Source organism: Dromiciops gliroides, chromosome 4, assembly GCF_019393635.1.
Source record: "Dromiciops gliroides isolate mDroGli1 chromosome 4, mDroGli1.pri, whole genome shotgun sequence".
NCBI classification, from domain to species: Eukaryota; Metazoa; Chordata; class Mammalia; order Microbiotheria; family Microbiotheriidae; genus Dromiciops; species Dromiciops gliroides.
The window spans coordinates 185,278,147-185,292,395 of NC_057864.1; the positions used below are offsets into that span (position 1 = coordinate 185,278,147).

Below are 14,249 nucleotides of genomic sequence, written 5' to 3' on the forward strand. Positions count from 1 at the left end.
ACACTTAACACTTACTAGCTGTGTGACCCTGGGCAAGTCATTTAACCCCAATTGCCTTACTAAAAAAAAAAAAAAAAAGTCAACATGGGAAAGGGCAGCTGGGTGGCGCGGTGGATAAAAGCACCAGCCCTGAACTCAGGAGGACCTGAGTTCAAATCCAACTTCAGACACTTGACACTTACTAGCTGTGTGACCCTGGGTAAGTCACTTGGCAGAATTGGCCTGAAAAAAGTCTTAGGTTCAATCCAGTCCAACCCTCTTATTTTATAGGTGAGGAAACCAAGGCCCAGAGATAGCAAAATGCTTGGACCAAGGTCATAAAGGGACTATTCAGCAGAGTTGAGAAGCAGCACTGGATAGTAATGCAACACTGTTATCATCCAGAAGACCTGGGTTCAAATCAGATTTCTGGTGCTTACCCTCCAATGTGACCTTGGTCAAGTCATAATTTGCCTAGGCCTCAGTTTCCTAATCTGTAAAATGAGGACCCTTAGATAGACTCCCCTCCCAGCTCTCAGTCAGTGGTCCCCAGTGTCTAATGTAGCTCCACCACACACTGCTGATTTAATCTTGACATAAGAATAAACCTGCCTGGGAGGGAACATGTCTCCCTTCAATAGAGGACTATGATCACTATAATAACAACAAGCACTGGGGGCAGCTAGGTGGCGAAGTGAATAAAGCAATGGCCCTGGATTCAGAAAGACCTGAGTTCAAATCCAGCCTCAGACACTTGACACTTCTCCTAGCTGTGTGACCCTGGGCAAGTCACTTAACCCTCAATGCCCCGCAAAAAGAAAAGAAAAAAGAAAACAAGCATTATAAAGCACTTTAAGGTTTGCAAAAGCCTTTTACATATGTTATCTCATTTGATCTTTACAACAACCCAGTGAGGGAGGTGCTATTATTATCCTCATTTTACAGATGTTAGAGAGAGTAAGTGATTCCCCATGATTACTCATCTGGTAAGTGTATGATGCAGGATTTAAACTCAGGGCTTCCTGACCCCTGACCCAAGCTCTCCACTCATGGCACCACCTAACTATCTATATTATAGTGTGGATTCTTGTTTAGATACAGGTTAAACTATACGGTCCCTGGGGTTGGTTCCCTTCCAGTTCAAAGAGTGTCATTCTTGGCCCATCCTTCTTTCCCCTTTTGATTTCACTTTTCTCTCATCCTCCTTCTTCCCCTCCAAACTTGGATCTTCTTTTTTTGTGAGGCAATGAGGGTTAAGTGACTTGCCCAGGGCCACACAGCTAGTAAATGGCAAGTGTCTGAAGCTGGATTTGAACTCAGGTCCTCCTGAATCCAGGGCAGGTGCTCCATCCACTGTACCACATAGCTGCCCCCTTGGATCTTCTTTAAGTCTGTCCTCCCAACCTCTGCTTCTCTTCTAGCTACACTTTCTCTTGCGATCCATGGCTTCAATGATTCCTAAGGAAGATTGCAAATCTGTATGTCCAGCCCCAACCTCTCTTCTTCCCTAGACCTCTGGCCTCCCACTGCTTCCTGGCCATTTCCATCTGAAGGTCCCACTAGCTCCCCAAACAACAACATGGACAAAACTGACCTTGTCATCTCCACCCCAATCACCAAACCCACTTCTCCTTCTGACTTCTTTATGGGAGGCAGCTTGACCTTGTACATAGAGAGGGCTGGACCTGAGTCAAGAAGACCTGAGTTCTAAATCCTACTTCAGATATTTCCTAGCTGGGTCAAGTCAACAAGCATTTATTAAATATCAACTATCTGCCAGGTACCTGTTAAGAACTATGTGACTGAGCAAGTCACTTCACTTCTCATTTGCCTCATCTGTAAAATGGAGTAATAGCATCTACCTCACAAGGTAGTTGTGAGTCTCAAATGAGATAATACTTGCAAAAAGTATGACATGCAAATACATGAAGCATTCCATATTTTTGGGGGGGGGCATCTAGGTGGTAGAGTGGATGGGCCTGAAGTCAGGAAGATTTATCTTCCTGAGTTCAAATCTGGCCCTAGACACTAACTAGCTATGTGACCCTGGGCAAGTCACAACCCTGCTGACCTCAGTTTTCCTCATCTGTAAATTGAGCTGGAAAAGGACATGGCAAACCGCTCTGGTTATCTTTGCCAAAAAAACTCCATATGGAGTCTTGAAGAGTCAGACATGACTGAAAACAACCAAACAACATGATTTCTCGTATTGGCACTATAGCTTATTCCAGTTGAGCCACGAAACCTTAGAGCTCTGACACCTTGTGTCCAACCTGTCACCAAGTCCTGTCCTTCCTCCAGTCTCCACTGCCAATGCCAGCCTCTAATTCAAGTCCTGATTGTATAAATCAGATGCATCAAATGCTCAGGAAGCAGATTTAAATATAATTGGGAAATATTTAACAAAATTAGCAAAAAGAAAATTAAATATAGCTAATGCTTTATGTGGTTTTCAGAATCAATATGGGCTGCAGGGATCCTGATGTGTGGTTTAATGGTCTTGAGTCTGACCCAAATGCAAGAGCCTCCTAACAGCTCTCCCGCCTTCACAGCTTCTCTAGCCGCTCCCAATCCATCCTATAGTCCCAGGGGTAGCAGAGGTTTTTGGGTTTTTTTTAAAGCACAGCTCTGATCACACATATCACCCATCCACTCCTTACATCTTACATCTTACAGCTTGGACCAAGGTCATAAAGGGATTATTCAGCAGAGTTGAGAAGCAGCACCGGATAGTAATGCTAGCTGTTATCATCAGAAGCTCCAACAGCTTCCCTTTACCTCCCTAACAAAATCCAAACTCTTTCGCTTGCCCTTTAAGGCCCTCTCCAAATCTGGCCCCAACATCCCTATCCAGTTTTATCACTGACCATTCCACACACACCCCACATTCCAGTCTAATTGGAATACTTGCTTTTCCCCCAAAACCCAACATCCAAGATCCAACCCCCGGGGCAGCTAGGTGGCACAGTGGATAAAGCTCCAGTCCTGGATTCAGAAGGACCTGAGTTCAAATCCGACCTCAGACACTTGACACTTACTAACTGTGTGTGACCCTGGGCAAGTCACTTAACCCTCATTGCCCCCACCAAAAATAAATAATAAAAACAAACAAGATCCAACCTCCTCATGCTTTCCTCCCTCTACACTCTTGCTGCTCTTCTCATCTTGAGAGCCTCCCTATCTTTGACCTCCTCTCTTCCCCCATCTCTACCTAGGACAATTGTACCCTTCTATCTGGACAATCAAACCCTTCTCTCTTCCAGTCTCAACCTACTCAGACCCAAAGGTCACCTCCTCCAGGAAATCCTCCCTGTTCATCCTCCTTCTTGTTCCTTCCTCTGTGTCACTACAGCTCTGTTTGTAACTTTCTTAAAGAACTTGATCTCATCTGACCTGGAACTAAAAGCTGTCTGCATGTGTGAGACGGTAGAGTCAGGTGGAAAGAGCACCATATCTGGAATCAGAAGGAGGGATCAAATCTTGGCTCTGTTCCATAGCACCTGGGTGACCTTGGGAAAGTCACTTCCGTTTTCTCTGCTTTCGTTCTATATCTCCGACCTAATGCTTCACCTGACCAACTAGACCACAAGCTCCCTGAAGGCAGGGACTAAGTCTTGTTTGTTTTTGTATCTTTTTGTCTTGTTATTCAATCGTGTAAGGGAGAATTCAATAAATATCAAATAGATGAATACAAGATAAAACAACCAGCTCTACCCAATAGATCTAACACATCTTTCACACAATAATCAGTCTACCAGTAAGCAGTTATTAATTACTTACTGAGTATCAGATAATACACTAAGCACCAGGGAGATAAGAAAAAAAATCCCTGATCTCAAGTAGTTTACATCCTAATGGGGAGACATGTATTTTATATGCATAAAATGAATACAAGATAGTTTGGGGAGGGAGGCATTTGCAGCTACGGGGGGTCAGGAAAGAATTCATGTACAAGGTGGTGCTTGCATTGAGTCTTAAAGGAAACCAAAGATTCTAAGAGGCAGAGGTGAGGAGGTAGTACATTCTAAGCATGGGGGAACAGCAAGTGCAAAAGGCCTGGAGATGGGAGATGAAGTATTATGTTTGCAGATCAGCAAGTAGACCGTTATGTCTTCAACAAAGAGTGTGAGTAGAGGAATAATGTGTAAGAAGACTGAAAAGGTAGTAAGGGTTGTGACAAAATCAAACAGACGACTATACACATACACATATACATATTTGGACAGACAGACAGAGCGGGGTGGCAATTGGGGTTAAGTAACCTGCCCAGGGTCATGCTCTTAGTAAGTGTCAAGGCCATATTTGAACTCAAGTCCTTCTGACTCCAGGGCTGGTACTCTATCCCCTCTGCCACTTAGCTGATCTCCTCTTCCCCTGGAGTTTATATTTGATACTAGAGACAATGGGGAGCCCCTGGAGTTTACTGAGCAGATGAAAGACACATCAGGCCTCATGTTTCTTGACTCCTCTACAGCATATGACACTGTTAACCATGCTCTCCTTTTTGGATAGTCTGTTCTCTCTGGCTTTTCTTTCTTTCTTTCTTTTTTTTTTTTTTGTGGGACAATGAGGGTTAAGTGACTTGCCCAAGATCACACAGCTAGTAAGTGTCAAGGGTCAGAGGCTGGATTTGAACTCAGGTCCTCCTGAATCCAGGACCAGTGCTTTATCCACCGTGTCACCTAGCTGCCCCATCTCTCTGGCTTTTCTCCTGGATCTCCCCCTACATGTGTACCCATCCCATCTCCACCTCTTTTGCTGACTCATCATCCATAGCATACCCCCTAACAGTATGTGCATCAGCTCCCATGAGTTGCATAAATGACTCACAAATCTATATGCTCAGCTCCAGTCTTTCCCCTGAGCTACAGTCACAGGTCACAGGTCACCAGCTTCCTATTGGAGTCATTAGCCGCCTATTAGATATTTCCATTCAGATGTCCCATTTGCATCTCAAAGTCAACATTTCTGAGACAGAACTCATCTTTCCTCTTCCATATTACTGTAAAGACGGCACCTTCTAGCGTCCCGAGTTCATGACCTCACATGACTCCTGATCCTTCACTCTCCTTCACTCCACATATCCTCCAATCAGTTGCCAAATCTTGCCTTTCTATGTCATCTCTTGTACCTTCTTTGTATTCACCCTCATCGCCTCTTTCCCAGACTATTACAGTGACCTCTTAAATGGTCTCCCCCAACTCCAAACCATCCTCCATCTCAGGTGCCAAAGTAGTTTTCCTGAAGGGCAGATCTGACCACGTCTCTCCCCTACTTAATAAATTCCAGTGGTTCCTTTATTGCCTCTAAGATGAAACACACACTCCTCTGTTTAGCTTTTAAAACACTCTACTACCTGACCCCAATACATCTTTTCAGCCTAATTATACATTACTTCCTCTCCCAGACTCTGTGAGCCAGCCAAGCCGCTCTTCTCTCTGTTCTTCACACACAGGACTTCATCTCTTGCCTCTTTCCTTTTGCATTTGGTATCCCCCATTCCTGCAATACCCTGCCTCCTTACCTCTACCTTATAAAATATTTCTCTTGGGGAAGCTAGGTGGCACAGTGGATAAAGCACTGGCCTTGGATTCTGGAGGACCTGAGTTCAAATCCAGCCTCAGATACTTGACACTTACTAGTTGTGTGACCCTGGGCAAGTCACTTAACCCTCATTGCCTTGCAAAAAAAAATATATTAAAATATCTCTCTTCCTTCAAGAATCAGTGCATGGGACAGCTAGGTGGTGCCGTGGATAGAGCACCGGCCCTGGAGTCAGGAGTACCTGAGTTCAAATCCGACCTCAGACACTTGACACTTACTAGCTGTGTGACCCTTGGCAAGTCACTTAACCCCAATTGCCTTACTTTAAAAAAAAAAATCAGTGCATGAAGTGTTTCCTGATTCCCTCCAACTGCTAGGGCCCCTTCCAAAATACTTTGCATATGTCCTGTATATACTTATATAAGTATTTATCTTCTCTTCTCAAATGTAAGTTTCTTGAGAATAATGGCTGTTTCAGCTCTTTTCATGGTGGCAAAGAATTGGAAATGGAGGGAATGCCCATCAATTGGGGAATGGTGAAACAAGTTGTGGTATATGATTGTGATGGAATATTGTTGTACAATATGAAATGATGAGCAGGCAGATTTCAGAAAAACTTGGAAAGATTTACATGAAGTGATGCTGAGTGAAATGAATAGAAGCAGAACATTGTACACAGTAATAGTAACACTGTTTTATGATCAACTATGGTTGACTTAGCTCTTCTCGGCAATACAATGATCTAAGACAATTCCAAAAGACTCATGATGGAAAATGCTCTCCACATCCAGAGAAAGAAATGATGGAGTCTGAATGCAGATCAAAGCATACTATTTTCACTTGGGGGAGGGGGTGTTTGTCTTTTTCCTTTTGTTCTGTTCCTTCTTTCACAACATTATTAATGTGAAAATATGTTTTACATGATTGCACATGTATAACCAATATCAGATTGCTTGCTGTTTTGAGGAGGGGAGAAAGGAGTGAAAAATTTGGAACTCAAAATCTTTCCCTAAAAATGAATATTAAAAATCATCTTTACATGTAATTGGAAAATATAAAATACTATTTAAAAGAGAAAAAAAGAATAGTGGCTGGGTTTGTTTGTTTGGGATTTTTTGTATTTTCACCCCTAGTACCTAGGACAGGGTCTGTTACATAATGAGCATTTAATAAATGCTCCTTGATTCATTTACCAAGGATCAGAACTGGAAAATCACTTTATAGCTATATGGAGGATAGTTGGGAGAAGAGATTTGGAGAGTGGGATGGTTATTATCATAATATAGGCAAGAGGGGATGAGCTTCTGGTGGTGGAGAGGATATATATATATATATATATATATATATATATATATATATATATCAGAGATGCTGTGGAGATAGAAACAACAAACATTGGCAACTGACAGAATATGTGGGGAGAGGAGAGTGAAGAATTAGGGCTGGCAACGAGGTTGCAAACTCACAGGGGATCCCTGCTTCCCCTTCTAGCTACCATCCACTCTCTCCTTTCTTTGGAAATCCAGACAGAGAATTGTGGTCCCCAAGGGCATGATGGATAATGTTATACAAAAGAACAAATAGATGGCATGTCTCTTTCTCTCCAGATTTATTCCCAACCTCCAGCAACCTGCCTTTAATGCTCATAAGTCTATTGAAACTGCTTTCTTGAAGTCACTAATGACTTTCTGATTGCTAAATCCAATGGCCTTTTCTCAATTTTCTTAGGTTACAGCATTCAACACCATAAATCAGCCTCATAGATCACCCCCTTCTTGAAATGATCCCACATGAGCCACTATCCTCTACCTTGCCCCCATCTTTTTGGCCTTCTAGGGTTATTCCATTGTCTTGGCTCACTCTTACCTCTTTAAACACTCATTCTCTTCCTCCTCCTGCCCCCTAGTTTGGGGTGTTCCCCAAAGCTCAATCCTCAGTCCACTGACCCTTCTCTCAATATACTTTCTCTTAGAGAACTAACCTCTTCTAAGGGCTTCAGCAGGCATCTCCATGAAGGCAGGAGATTGAGGTTGTTGTTTTTTTTCTTTTGTATCCTCCAAATTTAGAAGGTGCCTGAGCACATAGTAGGTGATTTTAAAAGTGCTGATTGGGGGCAGCTAGGTGGCACAGTGGATAAAGCACCAGCCCTGGATTCAGGAGGACCTGAGTTCAAATCTGACCTCACACACTTGACATTTACTAGCTGTGTGACCCTGGGCAAGCCACTTAACCTTCATCGCCCCACCAAAAAAACAAACAAATAAAAGTGCTGATTGTATATAAATTAACTGAATGCCTCCATTCCACCTAATATAATGCTCTTCCCTACAGTAAGTACTTAATATTTCTCATATTGATTTTCTCCGGCCAAGCTCCACCCCCGTATTTCCAAATGCCTTAACGGAGTCAAGTCAACAAGCCTTTTTAAAATATCTACTACCGCTACGCACTGAGCTAAATGCTGGGGATACAAAACAAAACACAAACAGTTCTTGCCCCCAAAGAGCTCCAAGTTTAACAGAGGAGACAGCAAACAAGATGTAGTCAGGATAAACTGAAGATAATCTCAGAGGGAAGGCACAAGCATTGACCAAGAAAAGCATGCGTCATCATTTCTACCTGCATTGCCCCATACATGATTCCAAATTCAACATGTCCAAAACCAAATTCATCATCTTGCTCCTCCAAAAGCAGCCCTCCTCTTCCACTTCCCTGTTTCTTCTGACTATGGTAATACTATTCTCAAAAACTCGCCATCGATCTTGACAACTCTTCTCTCTCCCCAAATCCCAGGACTTCAGAGCTGAAAAAGACCTCAGGAGCCATACAGACCAGCCCACTACAACAACATTCCTAGCTTTCACCCGAAGACCTGGGATGAAGTGGGGAAGAGAAATGGAATAAACATTTACTAAACACCTACTATGTGCCAGGAACTGGACTAAGAGCTTTACACATATTATTTTACAGCTGAAGAAACTGAGGCAGATAGAAGTTAAATGACTTGCCCAGAGAGACACAGCCAATAAGTGTCTGAGGCCAGATTTGAACTCAGTTCTTCCTGACTCTAGGCCCAGTGCTCTTTGCCCTCTACCACCTAGTTGCTTCTCTCTAGAAGCTTTTCATTCCACTGTAGGATGGTTCTACTTGGAAGGTTTTTCTTAAGCCTAAATTTGATTTTGTGCAACTTTCACTCACTTTATCCTAATTCTGGGGGGCAGCTAGGTGGTGCAGTAGATAGAGCATTGGTCCTGGATTCAGGAGGACCTGAGTTCAAATTTGACCTCAGACACTTGACACTTACTAGCTGTGTGACCCTGGGCAAGTCACTTAACCTTCATTGCCCCCCCAATAATAATAATAATAATTATTATTATTATTATTATTATCCTAATTCTGTCTTCTGAGAAACAAACAAAAGTTTAACCCCTATCCCTGGAGATAGCCTTTTGAATGTTCCCTAATGAGTTTTCTCCTTTCCAGGTTCAATATTCCTGGCTCCTTTATCCATCTCTAGGGGGCACAAACTCCAGGCTCATCATCATGCCATTTACTCTTCTCTGGATGACTTCTAGCTTATCCATGGTTTTTCCCAAACCACGGAGCCTAAAACTGAACCCAGTGCTCCCTGCATCATCTATCAAGTGCCTAAACCCTCTGGGATGATCATCCCTTAATTCCTGGAGGTTTTGCCTTTTAGGCTAAAAGCTGTCTTGGCTGCTGGTTTATACTCTGGACTCACATAAAGCTTGGGTAGTCCCTGAAACCCACAGATCAGTTTCAAGCAAACTGCTGATACTTTGCTCATCTTATACTTGGGACATGCATTATTTGAGCCCAAGCATTAACACTTTACATTTATCCCTATAAATTTTACCTTATTTGATTCTACTCAAAGTTGAGATTCTTTAGAATCCTGTCATCCAGATTTTCCTTCACCCTTAATGGCATCAGGTCTCATCTTTTGTTCCTCTGAAAGATCTCTAAATACCTCAGTGACTCAGTGGATAGAGCACTGAGCCTGAAGGCCGGAAGACTTGAGACACAAGCTATGTGACTTTGGATAGATGCAGTTGTTATCCCCATTTTATAGTTGAGGTAACTGAGATAAAGAAGTCAAGAGGTTAAGTTGCCCAAGGTCACTCAACCAGTAAGTCCCTGAGGCTATATTTTAATTTAGGCCTTCCTGATTCCAAGCCCAGAGTCATACAGCCAGGAAGTGTCTCTCATTAGTTCTGAATCTCTGATTCAGTTTGCTCATCTGTAAAATGGAAATAATAATAATAATAATATCTACCTCCTGGGGTTGTTGTGAGGATCAAATAAAATAATATTTGTAAAGCATTTAGCACAGTGCCTGACACATAGTAGGTACTGAACAAATACTTGTTTCTGTTCATCCAATTTCTCTCAATTCTCACACTACTTAGGCAATCTAGAATTCCCACCTGGATTACTGCAAGGGTCCTTTAATTTATCTCTTTACTAGCAACCTATTCTGTACACATCATTCAACAAGCATTTATTAAGCAGCTGGGGGCAGCTAGGTGGCACAGAGGATAGAACATTGGCCCTGGAGTCAGGAGGACCTGAATTCAAATTTCATCTCAGACAAGTCACTTAATCGTCATCTGTTTGCTCATCTGCAAAATGGGCTGGAGAAGGAATTGGCAAACCACTCCAGTACCTTTGCCAAGAAAATTCCAAATGGGGTCACAGAGAATCAGACACGACTGAAAATGTCTGAACAACAAGATGACTATGGTAGTCTAGGGGGAGGTGACACAACTCTGACCACTTTATCCCTCTCCTAAAGAACCTACGGGGTTCCTTGGCCTAGCAACAAAGCCCCTCCAAATTTTGTGTATCCTCCACCACAACCCAAACTCATTTACCAAATGCTCCTCTTCCAACACCAATGTTGGTCTCATCATGGTGCCTCAGCAGCCTCCCCAGGTCTTCCTACCTTTCCAAATCCTAGCCCCCTCAAGCTCTTTCTAGAGGAAACATCCCCTGACTATTCACACACTTCTTCCTTCCCTGACCTTTTAGGGGTTGATTCTCATTTTACAGAGGAAATATGGCACCAAATTTTGGCTCCAAAGTCACGAAGATATTATCAAAGCAAGCATTCAAGCCCATTCAAGCACAAACCAATTCAACAAACATTTATTAACCTTAAATCTAATAAGCAACTACTGGGTGTAGACATAGGGTTGTGGTGATAGATGTTTAACAACCAGCTTTGGTGGGGGGTGGTGTATGCCCACAACATGATTTTAAGTGTAATCTGCATTATTTATATCTTCCCCATCACTTTCTCAAGTCTAGACAATCAACAAAGCAAAACATAAAGCCCTAATTTACAGCATGTTTCCATTTCTGAGGCATAAATGCTCACACAGAAAATATAACAATCAGCTTCTCCAGCCCTTCAAACTGGCTCCAACACACCACTGACCAGAGTCTTGTACTAGGCCCTGAGAAGATATAACATAGCCACATAGTCTCTCATAGGAAGGGAAAAGGCATTTATAATGTACCTACTGCATGCCAAGCACTGTAGGGCTTTGCAAATATTATTTCATGTGATCCTCACAACTCTGGAAGGTAGGTGCTATTATTATATGCCTATTTTGCAATTGCCAGGCACTGTGCTAAATGCTTTGTGATTATTATCTCTTTAGATACTCATAACAACTCTGGAAGACAGATGCTATTATCTTCATTTACAGATAAGGAAGCTGAGATAAACAGGTTAAACTACTTGCTCATGGTCACACAGCTAATAAATGTCTAAAGGTAGATTTGAACTCAGGTCTTCCTTACTCCAGGCTCAGTGTTCTATCTACTAGGCCACCTAATGGAACTTAGAAGTGCATACAGGGGGAGACGCATCTCCAAATAATTAAATAAAATATAATATATAGTGAATACCTTAAAAAGGAACAAGAAAAGAGTTAGCTGAGGTCTGAGTAGGGAAAAATCATTAGGAAGGGAGGGGAAAATCAGGGAAGGCTTTTTTGGAAGAGGTGGCATTTGAGTTGGACATTAAAAGATAGGTAGGAATTCAACAGAAAGGAGGAGATGTTGTTCAGTCATATCCAACTCTTCGTGATCCCATTTGGTGTTTTCTTGACAAAGATACTGGAGTGGTTTGCCATTTCCTTCTCCAGTTCATTTTACAGATGAGGAAATTGAGGCCAACAGGGTTAAGTGCCTTGCCCAGGGTCACACAGCTATGGTAAGTATATGAAGTCAAATTGGAACTAAAGGAAGATGAGTCTTCCTGACTCCAAACCCAGCACTCTATCCACTGTAACATCTAGCTGCCCCAAGGAGATTGGGGAGGAAATTTCAGGCCTAGGGAACACGTGAACAAAGGTGTGGAGATGGCAAAGTGTAGAGCACTGGTATCAAATCTGTGTCAGACCTCATGTGGCTGCAGCACTCCCCAGTGTGGCCCAAACATATTAAAATGTAACTGGGAAATATTTAATAAAGTAAATTAAAATGCAACGAACCCTGGATTTTTGTTACATTTTAAAATGTAGTCACCATGTGGCCCACGGGAATCTTTATCTACAGATTAGTGCTCCCGTTTCTATTGGAGTACAGAGCATGTGCAAATCCAATCCGACTAGATCATGAAATAAAGATGGAGGGTGGGGGCAGTACCCTAAATGCCAGGGAAACAAATCTGAACTTTACTCAAGCAACAGAGAGCCACAGCAGGAGTTGGAGCAGAGGAGTACGAGGAACAGATCTACAGGGCCTGCTATAATAGGTGCTCAATAAATGCTTACTCAACTGGCAACAGTGTTCAACCAAATCATAGGTAAGCAAGTGCCTTTTGCCACACTGCTGCCCTCAGCCAGACACTCAGAACAACACAATGATTTTTTAAAAAGAAAGAGTTGCTTCAATAGACTTACCTCATCTTGAAGGTTGATGTCCCCAGGCCCTCGGTTTAATTGTTCCTGCAGACTAGATACGACAGCATTGTTGCCGGGCACTCGGTAAATGCCCATAGACTCGAGCCCCCGTGCCTCCACCATCCGGCAGCACGCTGACACAATCAAGGGTACTCGCTGCAGACAGAGACAGGGGCAATGCCATTAAAGCTGTCACCAAAAGGTACAAGAGGGGCCAGGAGGCAGAAGAGGTGGGGAAACTCAACAAGACCTGGGCAAAGTTCAGGGGGTGGGATGTATGTTTGGGAGGAGGTGGGTAAGAAATATTTTCCTCCCTTTTTCCACTTGGGTGTGGGTATGGGTGTTTCTGGGTTCTGAGTAAAACAACTCCAAAGCCTCCTTCCTTCCAAATAACTTCACACACACACACACACACTCTCTCTCTCTCTCTCTCTCTCTCTCTCTCTCTCTCTCTCTCTCTCTCTCTCTCTCTCTCTCTGAGCCTTTGGTGTCAGCCCCTTGATCCCAGCCACCGCTCCCAAGTTCTTAGGCCCCACCTGGTTGTCAGCAGCAGGCTGACATTCTTCCAGACGAACCCCAAATGCCCTTGGGGAGGGCTTCTTATTCTTTTTCATGATGTTGATGCCCCAGGGGGCTCTCGAGGTGGCAGCACTGTCATCTAAGGGTGCCAAGGTAGGGGTGGGGAGAAAGAGCACACAGTGGTTACTTGGGGAGCCAGAGACATTGATCCACCACTAGTCCAGATGCAGACATACAAGCACATACATATCTGCCAGGTGATCCCATAGAGACACATGTATATTCATGAGGACACATAAAGGATACAAGTCTGCTCTCCTCAAACAACCACCCCAAAAGCCTCTCCCCTCCATCCCATGGTAGGCTCCCCAGGCCCCTCCTATTTTACAGTTTCCTACCTTTGGTCCCTGAAGGAGGATCGTGGGTCCTGGGAGATCGGGGAGCATTCTGCTTTAGGAGCTCTGATTTGAGCCCCGCTATTCCTCGGGAGCTCTTGGGAGAGGAGTCTGCTTTGGGGCCAGAGATATGGCTAGGAAAGAAATAGACAGGTCTTCATTTGAAGGCTACCACCTGAGAACACTCCTTTCCCTGAGCCTGATGGACCCACCCCACTAGTGCTGCCCTCATCCATTCCAAGACATAGACAAGGTGGGCAGGCTCTTTCCCAGCAGGCCCAAGGTGCCCAGGACACATGCTCCGTTGTCTTCTACATGTGGCCTCCAGCAGAGCTATAAGTGTTCCCAGGATCATCTAATCCATCCCCATCATCTCACAGGAGAGGAAACTAAGATACAGAGAGGGTGAGTGACTTATCCAAAGTCACCCAACCAATTAGTGGCAGATCCGAATCTCCTGACCCTGAACTTATAGTTCAGTGCTCTTTCCACTGCTGCTGTAATGGTAGAGCACCCCCATAGTCTACTCTGTCCACCCATGGAAACACAAGCTATCAGGGGTTAGAAGGGACCTCAGAGGTCATCTAGCCCAACTCTTCTATTTTACAAAGGACCAGACTGAGGCCCGAGGGCGAACTGTAATCCCCAAGGCCAGGATGTTATATAAAACAGCAACCTACAGCGTCATCTCTGTCCTAAGGCCATTTCCAGTTAGGAGGGGGAGGGCATAGGGGAAAAGACCAGGGTTAATAATGGCTAGCATTAACGGAAAAAATAAAATACCTTATACATTAAAAAAATAATAATAATGGCTAGCATTTACAAAGTGTTTCATCCATCTTGTCTCACCTGATCATCACAACCACCCTAAGAGACA

At 43.5% G+C, this 14,249-nt stretch overlaps 1 protein-coding gene across 6 annotated transcripts in view; it reads right to left on the bottom strand.

The window, feature by feature from the left end:
• The window catches only part of ARHGAP23 (Rho GTPase activating protein 23), a 138,644-nt gene that overhangs the window by 36,384 nt on the left and 88,011 nt on the right, over positions 1-14,249 (bottom strand). For all 6 annotated transcript variants that reach the window (XM_044002236.1, XM_044002238.1, XM_044002235.1 and 3 more), the window contains 3 exons: positions 13,376-13,506; positions 12,995-13,116; positions 12,459-12,614 (listed from right to left, as the gene is read on the bottom strand). In XM_044002236.1, coding sequence (XP_043858171.1) covers positions 12,459-12,614; positions 12,995-13,116; positions 13,376-13,506 — 409 coding nt within the window. The remainder of the gene's footprint in view (positions 1-12,458; positions 12,615-12,994; positions 13,117-13,375; positions 13,507-14,249) is intronic.